Consider the following 22,594-nt stretch of genomic DNA (forward strand, 5'->3'; position numbering starts at 1 on the left):
CCATAAGGGACTCTTTTTTTTTTTTTTCAAAGATTTTATTTATTATTTGAGAGAGAGAGAGAGCATGAGTGGGGTGAGGGGTAGAGGGAGAAGCAGACTCCCCGCTGAGTGGGGCTCTATCCCAGGACTCCGGGATCATGACTTGAGCTGAAGGCAGACGCTTAACCGACTGAACCACTCAGGCACCCCAGGAGACTCTTAATATAGGAAACAAACTGAGGGTTGCTGGAGGAGAGGTGACTGGGGGGGGGGTTGGGGTAACTGGGTGATGGGCATTAAGGAGGGCACTTGATGTAATGAGCACTGGGTGTTACATGCAACTGAGGAATCACTAAACTCTGCCTCTGAAACTAATACCACACTGTATGTTAATTGAATTTAAATTTAAAAAGAGAAAAAAATAAAGTGTTAAAAGAAGGGGAGAATACTTTTTCAACCCAGAAAAAAAATGAATATTGGCCATTTTATTTTTAAAGTTGACATCACATAGTTACATAGTTCAAAACAGAAATAAAAATTTAAAAATATTTAAAAAAGGCAATGCAAGGCAAATATATTCACTTATGAATATATATGCTCTTCTTTTGTTAGTTCATTTAAACTAATAGAACAACCATATTAAGTATCTGCTGTTCTATGTTGTATTTGTGTTACAGTCAATTCTGCCCATCTTTAGATGTCTGAATTCCCTTGAAAGAAATGTAGAGAAGTGCAAAATATTCACCAGTTCTGATCTGTGCAAAGTCGTCATTCAGTTCTTCTGCAGACATGGTAGGTCTCGTTAAAACTAGTTTAAAGTATTGTGGTTTTTTTGTTAATATTTTTTATGTTTAGAATATTCAAACTGCATATTAAGACTTCTCATTGCATTACTGCTTAGAATTTGGTTTTGTGGTAGAGCCGTTGTAAGTACTTGAAAAGTATTATCTTACTTGTCTCTGTAGAAGTATTATGAAGTGATTGGTATTTTTCCTTTTCCAACTTGTCAGCGGCACAAGCTTTGCCTGCATACAAACCAATTTTTTTTTTCAATGTCCGCTTGAATTCAAACAATAGGTGGTTCTAAAATTAACTGGCTGCTTGATGATATTCTGTAAGAGTGCCTTGGAAACAGTGTTCTTTGGTAAGAACAGAAAGGAATAGTGCCAGCTTGTATTGAAAGTCCTCTGGGAGGCAGATAGTACTGTATCTGGGACTGAAAGAAGCGTGCGTGGTAACTGGCCCAGGGTCACAAAACTAGTAAGTCGCCAAGCCTGGCTTTGAGTCGAGCCGCAGTAGTAGGAGCCAAAACCTTTATACATTCTCTCTGTCACACCAAGCTGTAAAACAGATTTCCTGCCTCACAGCCTTGCAGGGTAGATATTCAAATGTTTTACTCACAGGACATTTACATGCTTAAGTATCTCTAGCACACTGATTAAGAACATGGATTCTGGAGGCCACAAAGTTTGGGGCGGAATCCTGCTCTGCCCTTTCCTTGCTGATACTTTGGACAAATTATTTTACATCTGTGTGCCTCATTTGCCTTAAATGTAAAATGGGGATCATGTTAGTCCCAGCATTCTTGGGGTTTTGTGAGGATTCAATGAGTTATAGGAAGTTAGAGTTCCACAGTGTTTAAAAGAATGCCTGGCACCTTCTCTAAGTGTTAGCTCTAGTTATAATTTTTATGATTGCTGTTATTTTATTTGAAGTTAGCAGGTAGAATTGTATGCTTTAAAACTCGTGCTTGTGATATTAGTCCAAATCTTTTTTTGTAGTAGAATGGTCTTCTGGAAGGTTATCATAGGGTTACAATGATCTTTTATCTGTTACTTTGCCTGACAATTATCTTAATATTTTAAGCTCCTATTTGTATTATATTCTTTCATTTTTTCCCTGCAAAATATCAATGATTTAATGTGATTTTCCCCCTTTGAATTTTAGTTCACATAATAGCAGAATCACGTAAAGAGCATGATTAAAAGCACAGCAGGCCTTGACATCACAGACATGGGTGTGGATTCTTCTATACTTCTTATTAGCTTTGTGAAAGTACATAAGCTTTGTCAACGCAAATTGAACAAACCTTGTAGAATCTCAGAAAGTAAGAGAGTTTTATTCGAGTCCAAGTTAGGACAACTGCCCGGGAAACACACTTTTCACAGGGAAGAAAGTGTTCCAGAGGATAAACAGTTTTTATAGGGTTATATACATTTTTACATCTTGTAAAAGCTGAAAAGATTATAGATTAGTATGTAGGCAGGCATCACGAGTTTCATTGTAAAGGAATGCAGGGAGCAGGAGCATTGACTGAGATGCCTCAAGGACAAGATGGCTTTCCTTTAGGCTACTCATCACAAAGCAGATGTACATTGCATGCATGGTAGGCCATAAATCAGGCTTTTGGTTTGAACAAAGTTTAGGTACAGTCATGTGAATTTAGGAAGAAATCTAAGATGGCCTCCCTTGTATATCAGGCCTTTAGAGAGTTTTTCTCTCATCAGTTCTCTGTACTGTCATTTTCTTTTCTGTAAATGGGGATAATCTTACCTACGCTCATGTTCCGGGGTTGTTGTGAACGTGAAGCAGGATCTCAGTGTGAAGCACATAGCGTGGTGTCTGACGCGGAGCGAGTACTACCTCGTCGATGATTGCTGTTATTACAATGACCCTCATCCCTTATTTCCAGCTATATTTCAAACAACCAACTTTTCAGTTTCTTTCTTTCTTTTTTAAAAATTTTATTTATTTATTTGACAGAGAGAGCGAGCACAAGCAGGGGGAGCTGCAGAAGGAGAGGGAGGGCGCCTGGGTGGCTCAGTTGGTTAAGCGACTGCCTTCAGCTCAGGTCATGATCCCAGGGTCCTGGGATCGAGCCCCACATCGGGCTCCCTGCTCTGCAGGGAGCCTGCTTCTCCCTCTCCCACTCCCCCTGCTTGTGTTCCCTCTCTCGCTGTGTCTCTCTCTGTCAAATAAATAAATAAAAATCTTTAAAAAAAAAAAAAAAAAGAAGGAGAGGGAGAAGCAGGCTTCCCGCCAAGCAGGGAGCCCGATGCTGCCAGGACCCTGGGATCATGACCTGAGCCGAAGGCAGACATTTAACGATTGAGCCACCCAGGCTCCCCTTCAGTTTCTTAAGAATCTCTCAAGTAGCTTAAATTAGAGTAATGTCTAATACATGTTTGTAATCGGTTGATTTTTAATAGCTTTTGTAGGAAAGCTGTGAGTTAGGATGCCTTAAGTTGCAACTAACAGGGAAAAAAAAAACACACGGAAAATCCAACTCAAACTGACTTTAATAATAAGGAGGAATATTGGCTCTTGTAAATGAAAAAAGTTCAAAATTAGGTCACAGGCGTGGTTCGATCGAGGCTGTAGCAGCTACTGCTTCTTTTCCTCCTTCCTTTTCTTTTTTTTTTTTTTTTTTTTTTTAAGATTTTATTTATTTATTTGAGAGAGAGAGTGCACGCACAAGCAGGTAGAGGGGCAGAGGGAGAGGGAGAAGCTGGGAGCCCGATGTGGGGCTCGATTCCAGGACCCTGGGATCATGACCTGAGCCCAAGACAGATGCTTAACTGAGCCCGCCAGGCACTCCTTTCCTTTTTAAAATTCACTCAGCTCTACTTTCCTCCATGTGATTTATCCTAAGGCTTCTCTTACAAACTTTCAGTGCTCAGGCGGCTTGTAGCAGCTGCCGGGGCTAAATATTTCCTCTTTCACATCCAGGGGGAGTGAGAGCCTTGCCTTATGTATCCAGTGAACAAAAGCGCTTGACTTTGCTCTGACTGGACCAACCTAAATCAATCCTAGTGGCCAGGGCATTCCCATCTCTAAGTGCCATATCTGGTCCAAATTTAATTGCAGGGGGGATAAGATCACACTTGGTTTGTACCAATGAGGGCCTATCAGTGATGCTGGAAGTAGAGTCCGTCCCCCCTCCAACCTCATGGCTGCTATGAAAGGGGGAAGGGCCAATTCAGGAAGGAAGGAGACCGGAGAACATGGATGCTGCTAGGTAACTGGAGTAGTTATGGTTTCCAAAACTGTATGCACACAGCAAATTATGCTTGCGATTTTATATCTGTAATCTGGTGGGGAAACACTGTTCAGATTTAGTTGAGAAAAATCACCTGGGTAGAGATAGCCCATAAGTTGCTAGAAATACATGTTTGGGATTTGGGAAGGAATTAAGGACAGTGATGTAAATTTGGCTCTCTTCATTGATAGAAAACAATTGAAAAAACATGAGCTACTAAAAAAGACTAACTTCTCTAAATCTAACCTTGAAAAGTTTCCAGAACGGTGATTTCTTGAATTATTTCGCATCTGCTAACAGGAAACAAGGATTTGTATCATCGAGAACCAAGATTTACCTGAAATATTTATTTTATTAATAATTCCACCAATTCTCCATTCTTTCTTTGCACTGGCCCTAGAATTGCTAAAAATGAGTCTGTGAGTTCCTGAACCACACTCTCTGATACACACGACATGCTAATGTGTTCTGTCCTGGCTCAAAGAGACAGGCCTCCAGCAGAGAGGGGCTTCCATAAGAGAAGAGGAGTGCACTGGGATACTGAGTGAAAATAAAACTTTGATTCATACGCATGTATTAATGAAGTGATGTCAAGAAGGCAGGAATCCCACTTCAAGGTTTCAAGTTTTTGTCAAAGGGCATTCTACGGATGTACTAATGACTTTAAACTTGCTTAACAGTGAACTTATAGGGATTGGGTCCCATTTAAATAACTTACAAGATTTTTGAAGTATCACTGACCTCTGAAACTCTAAACTCTACAAATGTAACATCTCCAAAATAATGGTTGTTCCTTAGCTGTACCTCTTCAGGTTTGAAAGAGTTCTCTGGACCCACTGAGGGAAGTTCCAAATTGAGCTTATGAAGTGGAAAGTAGAACTAGCATCAGGAATCCCATGGCCAGGAGCAGATGGGATGAGACGCTACTACTCAGAATGATCGTTGGCCTGGCTGCTGGGCCCCAAGCTGTTGTCACGGGTCTGTGAGATATTAAGGAGCTTATGCCAGAATTTAAGCCAAACATGTGACTAAGCATTTGCTTTAGTTCAGCTGTTGTTGTTGTTATCTTTTTTTTTTTTTCTTGAGTAGGCTTCACTCCCAGCGTGGAGCCCAGTGCGGGGCTTGAACTCACAACCTGGAGATCAAGACCTGAGCTGAGATCAAGTTGGACGCTTAACTGACTGAGCCACCCAAACGCCCCAGTTGTTGTTCTTAGTAGTAAGATTTTCTCCATGAAGGAAGTCCATTCTAATGCAAAACTCCTTATTGCATTATAGTCCAGTACTTTGTGCAGCACAAGATAAGGTTAATAAATGACCCAGGGAGAAAACAGGACTTCTAAATGTTTATCCCATTTGTATCCTATCAAGGAAAATTGTTATTAAACTAGAAGACTAGAAAAACTGCAGTGAAGAGGTACATGCTTTAAAAAGGGTACAGTGGGGGGGGCGCCTGGGTGGCTCAGTCAGTTAAGTGTCTGACTCTTGATCTCTGCTCAGGTCTTGATCTCAGGGTCGTGAGTTCAAGCCCCATGTGAGCTCCATGCCCAACGTGGAGCCTACTTAAAAAAATAAGATAAAATAAAAAGGGTACAGTGGATGTTCTTTGGGCCAGAGATTCAGAGGAGAGAAAGGTGAAGAGGAAAGGCTTGGTGGTTAGTGACTAGGTGAGTGACTAGGTGAGTTTCCAGGAGGTGGAAATGGGAAGGCATTCTATGAGGAGCAAGCAGTGGGAACAAAAGGTATAGGCTGAAAGTGTTTAGCACTTGTCGATAAGGAAAAAGGAGAAGGAAGCAAGTGGCAAGAAAAGGAGCATCAGGAATGACAAGGAAATTAGACACTTCTCTGCTTGGGCATGTTTGGCCATGCCAGTATTCACTTGAGTGAAATATTTAGAGGTATGTTCTAGAGGTATGATCGTGCTGCATATGCCAAGGCTGTTTCTAAGAATACCTAAGAAACTGCTAACAGTGGTCCCCTCTGTGGAGGGTAGGGGGGTGGCAGGAGTCAGGGGTTGGGGTGTCTTACTTTTCACTGACTATTCTTTGGTATCTTTTGCACTTTAGACCATAAGCATCTAATACCTGTTGCTCCAAAAGTAACTTGGAAATAGTTTTTAAAATAGGGTAAATTATGCCAACTTTCGAGCTTTGTGTCTTCCCAAAATAGAAATCACAGTAATTCCTTGCAGTGCCATGCTCTTTGTAGTACATCTAAGATGTATGGATGAGTGCAAAGATGAAATAGGTTGGATATGTCACTCCAGTGCTCAAAATTCTCTCAACGCCTCCCCCAAGCCCTCCCCATTTACCCAGGGTACAAGCCAGAGATCTTACAGTGGCCAATAAGGTCCTACATGGGTTGGGAGCCCTCTGCCTAGCAAGCTCCTTCTCCAGATAGCATGTTGCTTTGCTCTTTCTCCTCCTCCAGGTCTTTACTCCGATGGCTTCGTTTCCATGAGGTCTTCCTTGACCCCTCTATTTAAAATTGCTGTCTACCATGACTGGCACCCCTAATGCCCATTCTGCTTTGCTTTTTTCCTGTGGCCCTTACCACAATGTGACCTATCAATTATTTTACTTATTTATTTTCTTATCGTCTGTCTCCCTTCCCTAGAAGGTAAGCTCTATGAGGAGAGAGATTTTTGTCTGATTTGTGCTTTGCTAATCCCTAGCTCCTGAAATTGTTCCTGTGTAGTAGATTACCAGACAAGTGCTCACAAATTATTTGCTGCTTCCCACCCTTCGAAAGCTGGAGTCTGTTTCCCCAGCTGGAATCTTGGCTGGCCTTGGGCTTGCTTTATCAATTAAATAGAAGTGATATTGTGTGAGTTGCAAGCCTAGGCCTTAAGAGGCCTGGCAGCTTCCCCTGTGAAAGCAGGAACCCTTCCCTCAGCATGAGAACAAGTGCTGCACAGTAGACTTCTGGAGGATTAAGACCATGTGGTGGGAGGCCTCAGCCGTCTCAGCCATGCCAGTTGTCCCACTGGGCCCTAAACATGAAAGTGAAGCCATCCAAGATGTCCAGCCACAGCTAAGCCAGCTGAAACCAGAACTACTCAGCTGAATTGTGAGAAATAATAAATGTTTGTTATTTTGAGCCACTAAGTTTTGGAGTGGTTTGTTCTCCAGCAAAAGCTAACTAATGCAGCTTTGTGCATAGTAGGTGGTCTGTAAATATGAAATTAATAAATGTTGCCATTATTAATTTTGTATTAAAAAAAACCCCAGGGGCGCCTGGGTGGCTCAGTTGGTTAGGAGTCCGACTCCTGATTTCAGCACAGGTCGTGATCTTGGGGTCATGGGATTGAGCCTTGTGTCGGGCTCATGGGCTGGGCATGGAGCCTGCTTGGGATTCTCTCTCTCCCTCTCCCCCTCCTCCCTAAAAGAAAAAAAAATCCAAGTTAGATGAGAAATGTTGCTTCTAGTGAGTCCTTCTGATTCTCACCACAACATTATTGGGCTGTAGAAAGTTACAGCCCATCTGGATTTCATTACATGGGCTCTGTATTCAAACTTAGGTTCACATTCTCCCTATACTTATTAAAATAGCATCACCTTGAAAAGTCAGTCAGCCTTACTGGGCTACAGGTTCCTCTTCTGAGACTAAGTGCCTACCCCACAGGGCTGTTGTGAAGATCATAGGTAATGTGTGTAAAATGCATACTACCGTTGCTGGCTCATACTTCCAGAATTCCCAGAAACCCAGAAATATCAAACCTGGATGAAAGGTAGTGAAAGAGAATGATAGGCACATGAACTAGAGTGGGCAATCACTATTTTACCCACAATTTAAGAAATAACTTGTATTTCAAAAGAACTTGGGAGCTCTACTGCCTGATTGGTCCGAGGATATGGCATGTTGCATGGTGTCCACTAGGGGGCAATAAACACATTTCGTAAAGGAATTCTGCTCCTTCAAGCTACGGGCACCTGCCAGATAGGAAATGTTTCTTTACTTTTATTATTTTAACGTGGCTGTGAAACGTAGACTTTTTAAATAGTTAATGTTGCACTTAAAATTATTAACAGATTGCTTTATTCTTTTTAAGGTATTAGAAGAACTCATAATGTGTGTTTTCAAGAAAGTCAGCCCTTGCAAGTTATTTTTGAAAAGAATATGTGTTCTAATACACTAATTATTCAACCAAGGTAATGAGTTCTCTGGTATTTATTTTTTTCTAAATATAATGTGGGCACAGAGTAAAGAGTTAATGCCCTTAATTAAAATTTGAAATCAGTTATATTTATTTATTTATTTTTAAAGATTTTATTTATTTATTTATTTGAGAGAGAGAATGAGATAGAGAGAGCATGAGAGGGGGGAGGGTCAAAGGGAGAAGCAGACTCCCCGCTGAGCAGGGAGCCCGACGTGGGACTTGATCCCGGGACTCCAGGATCATGACCTGAGCCGAAGGCAGTTGCTTAACCAACTGAGCCACCCAGGCGCCCAGTTATATTTTTTTAAAAAGCTAACATTTGACTTGGAGAAATCCCCTTACAAGGTCAAGAGGAAACTGTGAAAAAGATAATAGTAGATAATATAATTGCTTAATGGTAGCAATAATGATTTAGTGGCAAGAAAGTTCTAAAAATATCCCATTAGTGCCTTTCTACATCAAGTGATACCAAGGGAAAAATATATTACCTAATTATACTTTGCATTTATATATTGCCTTCTGCCTAAGTCTTAAAACACACAACACAAGGAAACATTAATGTTTTTATGTAAACTTATTTTATCCCAAGTGTTTGCATTTTTTCTTTAGAGAATGTGCATTTGTCAGAAAAGTGCATTTGTCAGAAAAATGCACCCAATTTTTTAGTTCATTTGTCAGAAAAGTGCACCAATTTTTTAGTTAAGCTGTAGCATTAAACATTAATTACTTTGTGAGCCAAAGGATATTTTATCCTTATTGTTCTTTAAATTAAACAAGCAATACATGCTCCTTGTAATACATCTAGAATTTATAGAGGAGTACAAAGATAAAAAATGAAAAGTTTTTCTCCTCTACCTGTCCCCTCTATCCCACTTTGCAGAGGTAACATCAATCAACAATTTGGTGTATATCCTTGTAGATCTTCTTCTCTATATAGCCAATCTCTCTGTAACTCACCCTCTCCTTATAGCTATGGATATCTTTCTTTCTCTTCCTTCTTCCCCCCTCTCAAATTTATATTACTTATTAGACACATACTTGTAACTAATTTTTTCAAAGAAAATGTCCTACTGTTATTATTTGGCAACTTGATTTATTAAGTTTCTGTGTCAGTTCACTTAAATCAATCTTATTGTTTTTAATGATTACATAATTTTTTACTGTATGACTGAACCATAATTTAGTTACCCATTGTCCTATTAGTGAAAAAGTAGGTTGTTTCCAGCTTTTTGCCATAAAAAAAAAAGTGTATTAGTTGCCTATTTCTGTGGAACAAATTTCCCCCAAACTCAGAGCTTTAAGAAACCAGATATTGATTACTTCATAGTTATAAGTGTGGCTTAACTGGGTGCATCCAGCTCAAGGTGTCTCATGAAATTGGAGTCAAGCTGTCAGCCAGGGCTGTGGTCTCATCTGAAGGCTGGACTTGGGGGGGGGCTCACTCCCAAACTCACAGACATGGCTGTGGGGAGCCCTCAGATGATCAACTTCCAAGCTCACCAGTCTGGTTGCTGGTAGGCCTCAGTTCCTCACCACACAGGCCTCTCTGTGGATTATCTGATTGTCTTTACAACGTGGCCACTGGTAATCAGAAAGAGAGAGAATTGATTGAGATGACTGATTGAGAGAGAGAATTCACAAATGGAACCAAAGTCTTTTTATAATCTAATCTCAGAACTGACATTTCATCACTTCTGCCATTTTCTTTGTTAGAAGTGACTCTATAAATTAAGCCCACACTCAAGGGCCGAGGATTATATGAGGACATAAATACCAGGAGGTGGGGATCACTGGGGGCCATCTTATACACTTAACACAGAGTCCTAGAAATGAAATCACTGGGTCAAAGGCTTACCAAATTTTAAATTTGCATACATACTGACTACCAAATTGCTGTCTTAAAGGATGAGCCAACTTACATTCCCACCAGAAGTGTAGGGGAGTCCTTTCAAGTAAAACATATATGATCAATCTTTAAAATTTTTGCCAACCTGATAGGTAGAAAATTGTATTATTAGATGTCCTTTTTTGTTGCGTTGATTCCTTGGGAGTTTGAACATCTTTTCATATATTTATTGTATTTTTCTTCCTTTTTGAATTGCACATTTATGTTGTAATTTTTTTGTATCAGGTTATTTGGTCTTTTATAAAACACCATCAACACTGGAAAAGTTCCTAGATGAATTTGGTAGGTGTTCCTGACATTTTGGCATCAAGAAACACTGCTGAGCTAATGTCTAGCATCAGGTTAACATCAACATTACATACATTCTAAGAATCTCACTTTTATCTGACAACAATTTCAAAAGTAGCCCAGATCTTGTAATGTAATAATAAAAAGATAACCTAATTAAAAATGGGCAAAGGATTTGAATAGATAATTTGCCAAAGAAGATATACAAATGGTTGAAAAGCTCATGAAAAGGTGCTCAACATCATTAATAGTTAGGGAAATACAAGTTAAAAAACTTTAAATCTGTGAATTGTACAGTATGTGAATTCTGTATCAATAAAACTATTTTTAAAAAGGGAGCTCAGGATAAAAGGGCATTTGGGATGTCAAGACAACCTTGAAAGTAATAGGTAATAATCTAGGACAAGTAACAAAGGGAAAGAGAATATAAGTAGCAGGCTGCTCGTAAACCTCTACCCCTCACCCAGATCTCCAGCATAGTTCCACCCGGTTCTGTCTGAACAGCGATGTTTTCTACTACCTCCCTTAGGAGTATGATTGCAGGTCATTAAAAATATATAGGGGGTATATAAAACCATGGAATTGAAGACATTTCTTCCAGTGTCTGGTTTATTCTGCAGCTTTTACATGTCATACTAAGAATATATTTTACTATTCTCTTGGCTTTCAAGTGAATTTTTAAAATGTACTAAAAATATTGCAGCTATTTGGTATTTTGGGTAAGTTTTTAAAAAATCTAGGCTGACTAACCTGTTTATTTCCAGATTAAAGATTTGAGTCCCATTTAATAAGATTCTTTCTTCTTGTTTTTCAAGTAACATAGTACTTTTCATTACTTTTTGTAGAGTGCTTGCTGAGGCAGTTGTTCTTTTTACATCAAGTCAAGAAGAAGTTACTCTTGCTGTTACCCCACTCAGCGTTTGCCTTAAGAGTTCCAGTGATGAACCAATGGGTGAGGACTACATCTGTCATGGCGCTCGGATGGCATGTCACTTCCTGGGTTTCTTGATGACTGACCATACAGTAAACATTGGTGGCATAACTTTTATTCTTGTCTAAAAAGCAGTAAGATGTAGAAAGATCATTAAAATTTTTAAGGGATCCAGGAAATGGAACAGAATCAATAATTAAAATATTTGGCTTTGAAATTCAGGTTGTTTTAAAATTAGGAGAATCGTTACTGAGAAAAGTATATTTTCAGTTAAGATTTTTAAGGTCTGTTTTTCATCTTTTTTAAAATTTATTTATTTTTTAGTAATCTCTGCACCCAACATGGGGCTCAAACTCATGACCCCAAGATCAAGAGTTGCATGCTCTTCTAATTGAGCCGGCCAGGCACCCCTGTTTTTCATCTTTTATCAACCTTTGTGTTTAGCATAAAGAAAAATTAAGAGGCCAGCAATCCAACTGAGATTATTGTTAATCACATAAGAAGAAAAAGTAGCTTTGAACTAGAGAAGTAAGATACTCCAGATGGCAAATACACACAGCAGAAAATGTGAATACTTACGTCAGCTCCTCCAAGAGTTATCTAGATTGAATGGAGAAACTAAGGCATGATTGAATCAGAAGTTTTGCTACCAAGAAAATTGACTATGGTCTTTTGGGTACAAGCTGTTTGAGACTCTTGAACCTTGGGTAATTTGGTGTGTGTGTGTGTGTGTCTGCATGTGTGTGTGTGACAACAGTAAAGAAAAGAAAGGGAGGGAACTGTATTATTCCAGACTGAAAAACCAGTAGAATTAGGGCTGAAGTTGGATCAGATGACTTTTGTGGTGTTTAGTGTGTGCCATGTTTTTGTTCTTTTTTTTTTTTAACTTTAAAAAAAAATATTAATTTATTTTGAGAGAGAAGGGGAGTGTGAGCAGGGGGAGGGGCAGAGGGAGAGAATTTCAAGCAGACTCCCTGCTGGGTGGGGAGCCTGATGCAGGGCTCGATTCCAGGACCCCAAGATCATGACCTGAGCTGAAATCAAGGGTCAGCTTTTCAATCAACTGAACCATCCAGGTGCCCCTCTATGTTCTTTTTCTAAATGGTTTTCATTTATGAATTCATGTGATCTTTCTAAGCTCTGTGATGTAGGTCCTATTATTATGTCCATTTTTTCATGTGAAGCACAGAGAAACTCAGTGACTTGCCTGGTGTCACACAGTAAGTGTGGATTATCTGAACATAGGCTCCAAGGCACAGGCTCATTAACCATTGTGCTCTTATTGCTTCTTTCTAGTCTTACCTAGCATTGTTTTTTGACACTCAGAAGCGCATGATCAGGAAACTATATGCTTGGCTAGTGAAAGGGTCTGTTTTGTATTCCATAATGCCATCTCTGAATAAAGATGGCCATTTAGTAACCAGGAGATATTGTCCCTTGTGAGCAGCTTTCTAATGAGTAGTTATAGTTATGGTTGACTAGGGACCCAATTGTTTATTATTGAACCTACTCTATGCTAGTACTCGGGAAGTGACATGAGTCTTCTTGTTTGATAGGAATGATTTCTAGGATAGTGTTTGGTCCTTTTATTTTTTTTTTTAAAGATTTTATTTATTTATTTGACAGAGAGAGACACAGCGAGAGAGGGAACACAGGCAGGGGGAGTGGGAGAGGGAGAAGCGGGCTTCCTGCCGAGCAGGGAGCCCGATGTGGGGCTCGATCCCAGGACCCCGGGATCACGACCTGAGCTGAAGGCAGACGCTTAACGACTGAGCCACCCAGGCACCCAGTGTTTGGTCCTTTTAAAAAATATATACTGGGGGCGCCTGGGTGGCTCAGTTGTTAAGTGTCTGCCTTCGGCTCAGGTCATGATCCCGGGGTCCTGGGATCGAGCCCCACGTCGGGCTCCCTGCTCGGCGGGAAGCCTGCTTCTCCCTCTCCCACTCCCCCTTCCTGTGTTCCCTCTCTCGCTGTGTCTCTCTCTGTCAAATAAATAAATAAAATCTTTAAAAATATATATATATACTATTTATCCTTTGTTCTTACACTTACGTTAATTCATGTTCATTGAAGAAAATAAAAAACACAAAATAAGCACTAATAAAAAAAAGTCACCTGAAATCCCACTATCCAGAGATAAGCACTTTTAATAGTTTGGGACATCTCCTTCTATACTTCAGATCTAATATCAGAAGATTGGTTGAGTAAAGATAATGAAATACTATGAAGCTATTAAAAGTAATCCAATAAAAAAAATGGGCAGATTGGGGCACCTGAATGGTGCAGTCAGTTAAGCATCCTACTCTTGATTTTGGCTCAGGTTGTGATCTCAGGGTCATGGGATAGAGCCCATGTCGGGCGCTCAGTGCAGACTCTGCTTAAGATTCTCTCTCCCTCTGCCCCTGCCTCCCACTCTCTCTCTTTTCACTCTCTCTCCCTCTCTCAAATAAATAAATCTTTTTAAAAAATGGGCAGAGTACCTGAATACTTTCTCCAAAGAATGTATACAGATGGGCACAGACACATGAAAAGATGCTCAACATCACTCATCAGCAGGGAAATGCAAATCAAAACCACAATGAAGATGTGAGGGCCATGTGGCTGAAACATCTGTCACTCCATTGATCGCCAGGATTGATTCAGCTGATCTGGCTGCTAGGCGGGTGTCCCCTTCCTCCCTCACCACTCCATGTGTGTCCCTCCCAAGGCTTCACGCTCAAAGAGGACAACCTTCCCAATAGAGGAGGACCGTTCTTTGGTCAAGGGTATACGAATAGCTGAGCTTCCCTGCTGGAGCCTTCAAACAAGCTCTCAAGGTCCATTTGCAGGAGAGTGTAGGGTAGTCAAGCTTCCAAGACTCCAGACACATCCAAATGAGGTGCTACATGTGGTAGTCTGCCTTTCTTTAAAGAGAGAGAAAAAAAAAACCACAATGAGATCTCATCTTATACCTGTCAGAATGGCTAAAATCAAATACATAAGAAATAATGAGTGTTGGCAAGGATGTGGAGAAAAAAGAACCCTTGTGTACTGTTGGTGGGAATGTAAATTGGTGCAGCCACTATGGAAAACAGTATAGAGGTTCCTTAAAAAATTAAAAATAGAAATATCATATGGTCCAATAATTCTGCTACTGGGTGTTTACCCAGAAAAAATGAAAACACTGATTTGAAAAGATACATGCACCCCTGTGTTCACTGCAGTATTATTTACAATAGCCAGGATATGGAAGCAACCCAAATCCATCATAGACAAAGGGATAAAGAAGATGTGGTGTGTATATATAATGTAGTATTACTCAGTCATAAAAAAGAATGAAATCTTGCCATTTGCGACAGCATGGATGGACCTAAAGGATATAATGCTAGGGGCGCCTGGGTGGCTCAGTCAGTTCAGTGTCTGACTTTGGCTCAGGTCATGATCTCAGCGTCCTGGGATCGAGCCTGCGTCAGTCTCTGCTCAACAGGGGTCAGCTTGTCCATCTCCCTCTGCCCCTCCCCTTGCTGGTGCATGAGTGCCCTCTCTCTCTTTCTCTCTCAAATAAATAAAATCTTTTTAAAACAGGATATCATGCTAAATGCAATAAGTCAATCAGAGAAAGACAGATACCATATGATTTCACTCATATGTGGAATTTAAGAAACAAAACAAATGAACAAACAAAGAAAAAGAGACAAACATCTTGGGACGCCTGGGTGGCTCAGTCGGTTAAGTGGCTGCCTTTGGCCCGGGTCATGATCCCAGGGTCCTGGGATCGAGTCCCACATCAGGCTCCTTGCTCAGCAGGGAGCCTGCTTCTCTCTCTCTCTCCCTCTGCTTGTGCTCTCTCTGTCAAATAAATAAAATCTTTAAAAAAAAAAAAGAGGGGCGCCTGGGTGGCTCAGTTGTTAAGCGTCTGCCTTCGGCTCGGGTCATGGTCCCAGGGTCCTGGGATCGAGTCCCACATCGGGCTCCCTGCTCCGCGGGAAGCCTGTTTCTCCCTCTCCCACTCCCCCTGCTTGTGTTCCCTCTCTCGCTGTGTCTTTCTCTGTCAAATGGGTAAAATCTTTAAAAAAATAAAAATTAAAAAAAAAAAGAGACAAACATCTCTTAAATACAGAGAACAAACTAGTGGTTGGCGGTGTGTGTGTGTGAAATAGATAAAGGGGATTAAGAGTAATTTATATTGATGAATACTGAGAAATGTATAGAATTGTTGAATTTTTATATTATATACCTGAAACTAATGTAACACTGTATGTTAACTACACTTCAATTAGAAAAAAAAGAAAGTGAGAAAAAGAAAAGGTACTCGTGTGTGTGTATGTATTTCTTTTTTTTATTCTGAATTTTTATTTTTGTGGTTCCTTTCAGATATCTTTGTATCCATGAAATGTTTCTCCTCTTTCCTCCCGATTTTAAGGAGAAATGAAAATGACAAAGACTTTCATTTCTTAGCTTTATCCTGAGGCATCTTTGAGAAGGAAGCAATAGGGAGCTATGCAATATTCACAAAGATGACTCTACTTTTTGCTGAATGACTTGCTTTCTGTGCTCAGTCAGAAGCCTACAGACAAATAGTGCCTATTTTATGTGTGTTTATTTGTTGTTTCTTTTCTCCCTCGTTCCTACTTCCTCCTCCTTCTTTTTAAACTTCTTACATTTCCCAGCTTGCACAGGTGAGGCCTCATGTCACTCAGTACAACACGATGAAGCACTTCTGGGGCGCCTGGGTGGCTCAGTTGGTTAAGCGTCTGCCTTCGGCTCAGGTCATGATCCCGGGGTCTGGGATGGAGCCCCACATTGGGCTTCCTGCTCCGCGGGAGGCCTGCTTCTCCCTCTCTCTCTGCTGCTGCTCTCTCTCTCCATTATCATTGCTTCTTTTAAGTGCTGAATAACTTCTCGATTCTGCCTCCTTTTGGACTTTCTCCAGTGACTTTGAACAGGCAATCTTTACATTTCATGGTTCTGAAGGCTGTAAGTCAGCTGAGGGCCTCCTCCCGGGTCACAGACTTCTTATTATGTCCTCCAGGGCTGAAGGTGTGTGTTTGTATTTCTGAGTGTGTATATCAAACATTTTTGTAGTGAAAAACTCAAAATAATTCATTCTTATCTCTTATGTTTCTGTGGGTTGATGGGGCTCAGCCAAACAGTTTGTTCTTGGGGTCTCATGCAATTGCAGTTAGACAGTGGCTGGGTCTGGAATCATCTGAATCCATCCAAGATGGCACACTGACATGGCTGGTAATTGATGCTGGGAGCACATCTGGGCTGTTAATCAGAGTGCCTGCACACATATGGCCTCTCCATTACCTTGGTCTTCATATAGCATGAACTCAGCATGGTGGCCAAGTTCCAAGAGTGAGTGTTAAAGGATAGAGGAAGTGGATGGAGGATAGAGGAAGCGGAAGTTGCCAGTCTCTTAAGGCCTGGGCTCGGAAACCAATACTAGGTCATTTCATCCATAGCACCATATACTATTGGTCTTAGCAGTCAGAGAGCCCAACTACCCAAATTCAAGGGGAGGGGACACAGGGATAGACCCCATCTCTCAGTGAAAGAGTGTCAAAGGATTTGTGGCTATTTTTAATCTATCACTTACAGTTATATTTTCATATTAAAATTTAACAAGTACCCCTGGAACTAATTCTATTCTTTCTTTACCTATAATATTGAACAGGTTTGACCAATTCTGTGTACAGTGAAATGTTTGTTGGCCCAGATGAGTTTGACTTCTTTCAAATTGCAGTTGATACTGAAATAACATTCTGCTTCAAAGAATTAAAGGTAAATAAAAATTTGTATCAAAATTTCACTGGTAGTTTTTAAAATAAAGATTTCAACTATTTTTCTTCTTTTTCTCTTTCAGGGAATGCTGACATTTTCAGAGGCTACACGTGCTCCTATAGCCATTCATTTTGATTTTCCTGGGAAGTAAGTCCTTGGGAAATTTCCTCCCTCCCTCCTCCCTCCCTTCTTTCTTTCCTTCCTTTCTTCCTTTTGTTATATATCAATAATAAAACCCTTTGGATCACTTTGAAATTAATTCACACCTCAAGAATTCCTTAACTTTACTAGCAACACTTACCAAACTAAAATTTGAAGGATGCCATACATGGCATTTTTAAATTGGTAATTGAAAAAGATATATTCTGCAGAGTGCATGGTGAAATTAATTGCCTAATTAGAAAATTAAATTATACATGGCTTAAACAAGTCTAATTTCTATGAAACCATGATATTTCATATAGTATTTCAGAACTAAAATTTCAGAGACTGGGTTAGATGAGCTTTTTGAAATCAGATCTGATGATGTCGAAGGACCATGTTAATTTGTGAAAAGACAAACAGGACTTTAACTGTCTCTTTTTACTTCTGAAGTGTCATTTTCTAATTTTCCTAATGTCCATCAGAAAACATGTATGATGCTTGCTCTGACTTTGACTTTTTTTAGACCTATGGCTTTAAGTATCGATGATATGTTACTGGAAGCTAACTTTATTTTGGCTACATTAGCTGATGAGCCAAGTAGAGCATCTTCTCCACAATCACTGTGTCTTTCACAAAAACAAAAAAGGTAAGACCAATGTTTTAACATCTTTACTAGGTGGGAAAAAGCCATTGCAATCTTATTCTGAAATAATTCATTGGCATTCATTTAGGAAACAATCGAGGAGTAAAACATTAGATCAGAAATATTGACTGAATCAGGAAGAGCTACAGTAGGAGCTAACTAGTGAGAAATAGCACCAATCATGCACTAGACATTCGTTTTTTCTCTTCTGATCAGAATTTAACAGGACTGTCTGATTTATCTTTGTTATTACCCAAACCTCATTTCCAGTTTTGGCAGTTGTTTTTTAGGAGGGATACAGTGTTAAGGTTCACGGGTAAGTTTCTGTTCACTGCCTAGAACTCTTCTTTCTCGGACATGGGGACAGCCTTTGTTTTTCTTTTGTCTCAATAACTTTTGGTTTGTTTTTTTTTTGGTGCAGGGTGCTTCACTGTAAAAGTTAACTTAAAGGTACTATGGGAAATTTGGAAAATAGAGAAAAGTACAAAAAAGATAAACTGCACCACCTGGAGATAGCCACTATTAACATTTGGCTCACTGTTCTTTATTGCAGACTTTTTATTTTGCATAAGATGTCTTAAAATAAGATCAGGATCATATAGGATATGCAGTTTTCTATCCTCTTTGTCCCCCACAAAATATATTGTGAACAGGTTACAATATAACTGATTATGACTTGGAAATATGATTTTTAATGACTGTATAGAATTTTATCATGCAGATGTATAGTAATTTGATTTTTTTTTCTAACTCAGGCCCTGTTACTATATCACAAGTTTGTCTCATGCACACTGGGTTGCTTTACTGAAGAATTTGAATCTGTATTTATTTAGAAATTTAGAAAATTTCTAAATAATATATGTAAATTTTAGCTTTCTTTTTAAAAAATGTTTTATTTAAATTCTAGTTAGTTAACATACAGTGCAATATTGGTTTCAGGAGTAGAATTTAGTGATTCATCACTTACATACAACACCCAGTGCTCATCATAATAAGTGCCCTTCTTAATGCCCATCACCCATCTAGCCCATCCTCCACACACCTCCCTCCATCAACCCTCAGTTTGTTCTCTATTGTTAAGTCTCATGGTCTGGGCAGAAGACATGAACAGACATTTCTGCAAAGAAGATATCCAAATGGCCAACAGACACATGAAAAAGTGCTCAGCATCCCTTGGCATCAGGGAAATCCAAATCAAAACCACAATGAGATACCACCTCACACCAGTCAGAATGGCTAAAATTAACAAGTCAGGAACGAGGATGTGGAGAAAGAGGAACCCTCCTACACTATTAGTGGGAATGCAAACTGGTGCAGCCACTCTGGAAACCAGTATGGAAGTTCCTCAAAAAGTTGAAAATAGAGCTACCCTACAACCCAGCAATTGCACTACTGGGTATTTACCCCAAAGATACAAATATAGTGATCCGAAGGGGCACCTGCACCTCAGTGTTTATAGCAGCAATGTCCACAATAGCCAATGGAGCCCTGGGTGTTATACGCAAACAATGAATCATGGAACATGACATCAAAAACTAATGATGTAATATATGGTGATTAACATAACATAATAAAATAAAAAAAAAGATGGGAGGCTCGGTGATGGACATTGGGGAGGGTATGTGTTGTGATGAGTGCTGTGTGTTGTGTAAGACTGATGAATCACAGACCTGTACCTCTGAAACAAATAATACATTATATGTTAATAATAATAAAAAAGTCTCTTATGGTTTGTTTCCCTCTCTCTCTCTCTCCCTTTTATTCCTCTCCCTCCCATATGAGCTTCTGTTTTGTTTCTTGAATTCCACATAAGAGTGAAATCATATGGCATTTGTCTTTCCTTGACTGACTTATTTTGCTTAGTATAATACACCTACGTAATACACCTTACTAGAGTGTCCACATTGTTGCAAATGGCAGGATTTCATTCTTTTTTTTTTTTAAGATTTTGAAAATTAATTTATTTGACAAAGAGAGACACAGCGAGAGAGGGAACACAAGCAGGGGGAGTGGGAGAGGGAGAAGCAGGCTTCCTGCTGAGCAGGGAGCCCGATGCGGGGCTGGATCCCAGGACCCTGGGATCATGACCTGAGCTGAAGGCAGCTGCTTAACGACTGAGCCATCCAGGTGCCCTGGCAGGATTTCATTCTTTTTGATGGCTGAGTAATATTCCATTTATATATATATATATATCACATCTTCTTTATCCATTCATCAGTCGATGGACATTTGGGCTCTTTTCATAGTTTGGCTATCGTTGATAATGCTGCTATAAACAGAGGGGTGCATGTACACTTCAAATCTGTATTTTTGTATCCTTGAGTAAATACCTAGTAGGGCAATTACTGGATAGTAGGGTAGGTAGTTCTATTTTTAACTTTTTGAGGTAAATTTTAAACTTTCAACAATCAGTTCTATGTTGTTTCAATATATTCTCTAAACTAGTGTTATCATTGTCATCCCATATTGCTTCATTAGTTATATAAAAATATACATTTGCAGGCTAACAGTTCATTCATTTAATCCCTTAATACCTCAGGTCCGATCTGATGTGTTCAACAAACAACAGTTCAAAGACTGGCAAAAATGCAACCAGCAAGGCCCCAGGATGTATCTTGAGAAAAGCAGCACCCAAAAGGCTTTATCCTAATGAGACTCAAATAGACATCCCTGCATTGGAAAACTGTGGCAGCCCTATAATGAAAAGAGTGAATGAAGACATTAGTGAAGTGCCAGAAAGCAGTGTCAGCGACACGGAGGAGGCGCCAGGGTCTTCATATCGAAGGAAGGTAAAGGGAAAACTTTGAGACATGACAATGTCTCAGTCAAGATTTCTCATCATCTGTCTCCCTTTGCAGTCTCCCTGCCCAGGCCCACCCCAATGTCCTGAAAATAGTTTCCTTACTTTTTGATAGGAGAGAGGTGAAACCAGTCTGACTTACAGACTGTCAGTACAAAAGAGTTTAAATTGCTCATTGAGCAACAAAATATATTCAAGTAGATATTTGGGTCTCTTGTATTAAAGAATAAATTACGATTGCTTACAGGATAATCTTTGAATACAAATAATATGCTAAAGGCATATAATTGACTTTCTAAGATAAGTGTCCTCATTTTATTTTTCAAATTGGGTTGGGAAATCCTTTACTCATCGTAGTACAAATTTAAATTTCATCCCAACAAGTATCACCAATTATTTCATAGTGGAGTCCCAGTTAATAACCTATTATATTACCAACATTTTACTAGCTGGATGATAAGCTTTACAGAATGCCATTGTGTTAAACCTTATGATATCTATTGAACTGAAGATAAATATGATTTATTAGAAACTGAAGTATCTCAAATAATAATTCCCAATTTAATATGTTTACATTAATGGTTTATTTAAGCTTGTTTTACTATTGCTATTATTATTGGTTTAGAAATATGAGTTTCTTAACAAATTTTAAGGGAGAAATAATATTTCTAAAAGTCACTATCTTACACTGTATAAAAGACTTTTAGGGCGGGGTGCCTGGGTGGCTCAGTTGGTTAAGCGACTGCCTTCGGCTCAGGTCATGATCCTGGAGTCCCGGGATTGAGTCCCGCATCGGGCTCCCTGCTCGGCAGGGAGTCTGCTTCTCCCTCTCACCCTCCCCCCTCTCATGCTCTCTCTATCTCATTCTCTCTCTCAAATAAATAAATAAAATCTTTAAAAAAAAAAAAAGACTTTTAGGGCAGTAAAATTGGGTAGTAAACTCCATTCATTATTCAGTTTGATACTGTTTATTGAATACCTTTTATATGCCTAGCAGTTACAGCAATTTTCTCTTGTATATTACTAACTTGGCCATGAGGTGAAAACTGAAATTTGCCTTTCATTATACAAAAGCATTTTCCCCTTCTGTTTTTTTGGCCACACATATTGTGCTTACCTTTTCAAAGGTAACAATACAAAAACATTTTCTGGCCACTTCACTTCCCTGAAATTCACTAAGATTGCCCATTTCCTCACTAGGGCAAGTGACATTTATAAAGAACTGTAAAGAACTGTAAGCTCCATGAGCACCATTACAGGACTCTTCTTCAAATTTCCCATCATGTCACGTATATTCTAAAAACAACCGCCACCCAGGGTGCCCCAACACAGTCCTATTTTAAATGGTATTATTTGCCTTAATGTGGCAAACTCCTGCAAAACTGAAATTACAATAGGATTGTTATTTAGACCTTTATCATCTTCCATCCAAACTGTTGAGAGCCTTCCCACTGGCTTCCATGCCTCCATTCCCGTCCACTCTGGTTCTCCTCCAGTGTACCAGAAGATTTTGTCCAAACCTTATATTTACAGTGAAGTACAGAGGTTTAGAGCACTGGCTCCAGATTTAGAATTCCTAGGTTTACATCCCTGTTTGCCACTTACTGGTTGTGTGACTTGGACAAGTTACTCCTCTCTTGCCTTGGTTTTATTATCAGTAAAAGGGGGATAATAATAGTACTACCCATTAAATAGAACTGTGGGAATTAATTGAACTAATATATGGAGCTGGCACGTGGCTAATGCTCATTAAATGTTAGTTACTGTTATACATTACTCTCCTGTCTTCAAAACTCTTGGATCATTCCCTTTGTCCCATAGGATTACAACTAAACTCCTTGGAATGGCATTCAGGGACTGTCCCTGGGGTATTTATTATGCTCTTCACTAGGCCTCCCCCTTTCCTCCTTCCTACTCCGATACAAAACATACTCTATGCC

General features: G+C 39.6%; 1 protein-coding gene and 1 long non-coding RNA gene across 3 annotated transcripts in view; one reads left to right on the plus strand and one right to left on the minus strand.

Annotated features, from left to right (window-relative positions):
* The window catches only part of RAD9B (RAD9 checkpoint clamp component B), a 38,282-nt gene that overhangs the window by 3,566 nt on the left and 12,122 nt on the right, over window positions 1-22,594 (plus strand). For both annotated transcript variants that reach the window (XM_064578350.1, XM_045887675.3), the window contains 7 exons: window positions 657-771; window positions 8,069-8,168; window positions 11,216-11,322; window positions 16,961-17,067; window positions 17,150-17,214; window positions 17,735-17,857; window positions 20,394-20,643. In XM_064578350.1, coding sequence (XP_064434420.1) covers window positions 657-771; window positions 8,069-8,168; window positions 11,216-11,322; window positions 16,961-17,067; window positions 17,150-17,214; window positions 17,735-17,857; window positions 20,394-20,643 — 867 coding nt within the window. The remainder of the gene's footprint in view (window positions 1-656; window positions 772-8,068; window positions 8,169-11,215; window positions 11,323-16,960; window positions 17,068-17,149; window positions 17,215-17,734; window positions 17,858-20,393; window positions 20,644-22,594) is intronic.
* On the minus strand, window positions 9,240-20,523 carry LOC129046209 (uncharacterized). Its single transcript, XR_010407401.1, has 4 exons — window positions 20,389-20,523; window positions 13,782-14,204; window positions 11,121-11,425; window positions 9,240-9,757 (listed from the first exon to the last, which is right to left on the minus strand). It is a non-coding gene; the product is annotated as an uncharacterized LOC129046209 (long non-coding RNA).

Source organism: Mirounga angustirostris, unplaced genomic scaffold (genome assembly GCF_029215605.1).
Source record: "Mirounga angustirostris isolate CCGP_5_RB_7025 unplaced genomic scaffold, mMirAng1.0.hap1 SCAF_14, whole genome shotgun sequence".
Classification (NCBI taxonomy): Eukaryota; Metazoa; Chordata; class Mammalia; order Carnivora; family Phocidae; genus Mirounga; species Mirounga angustirostris.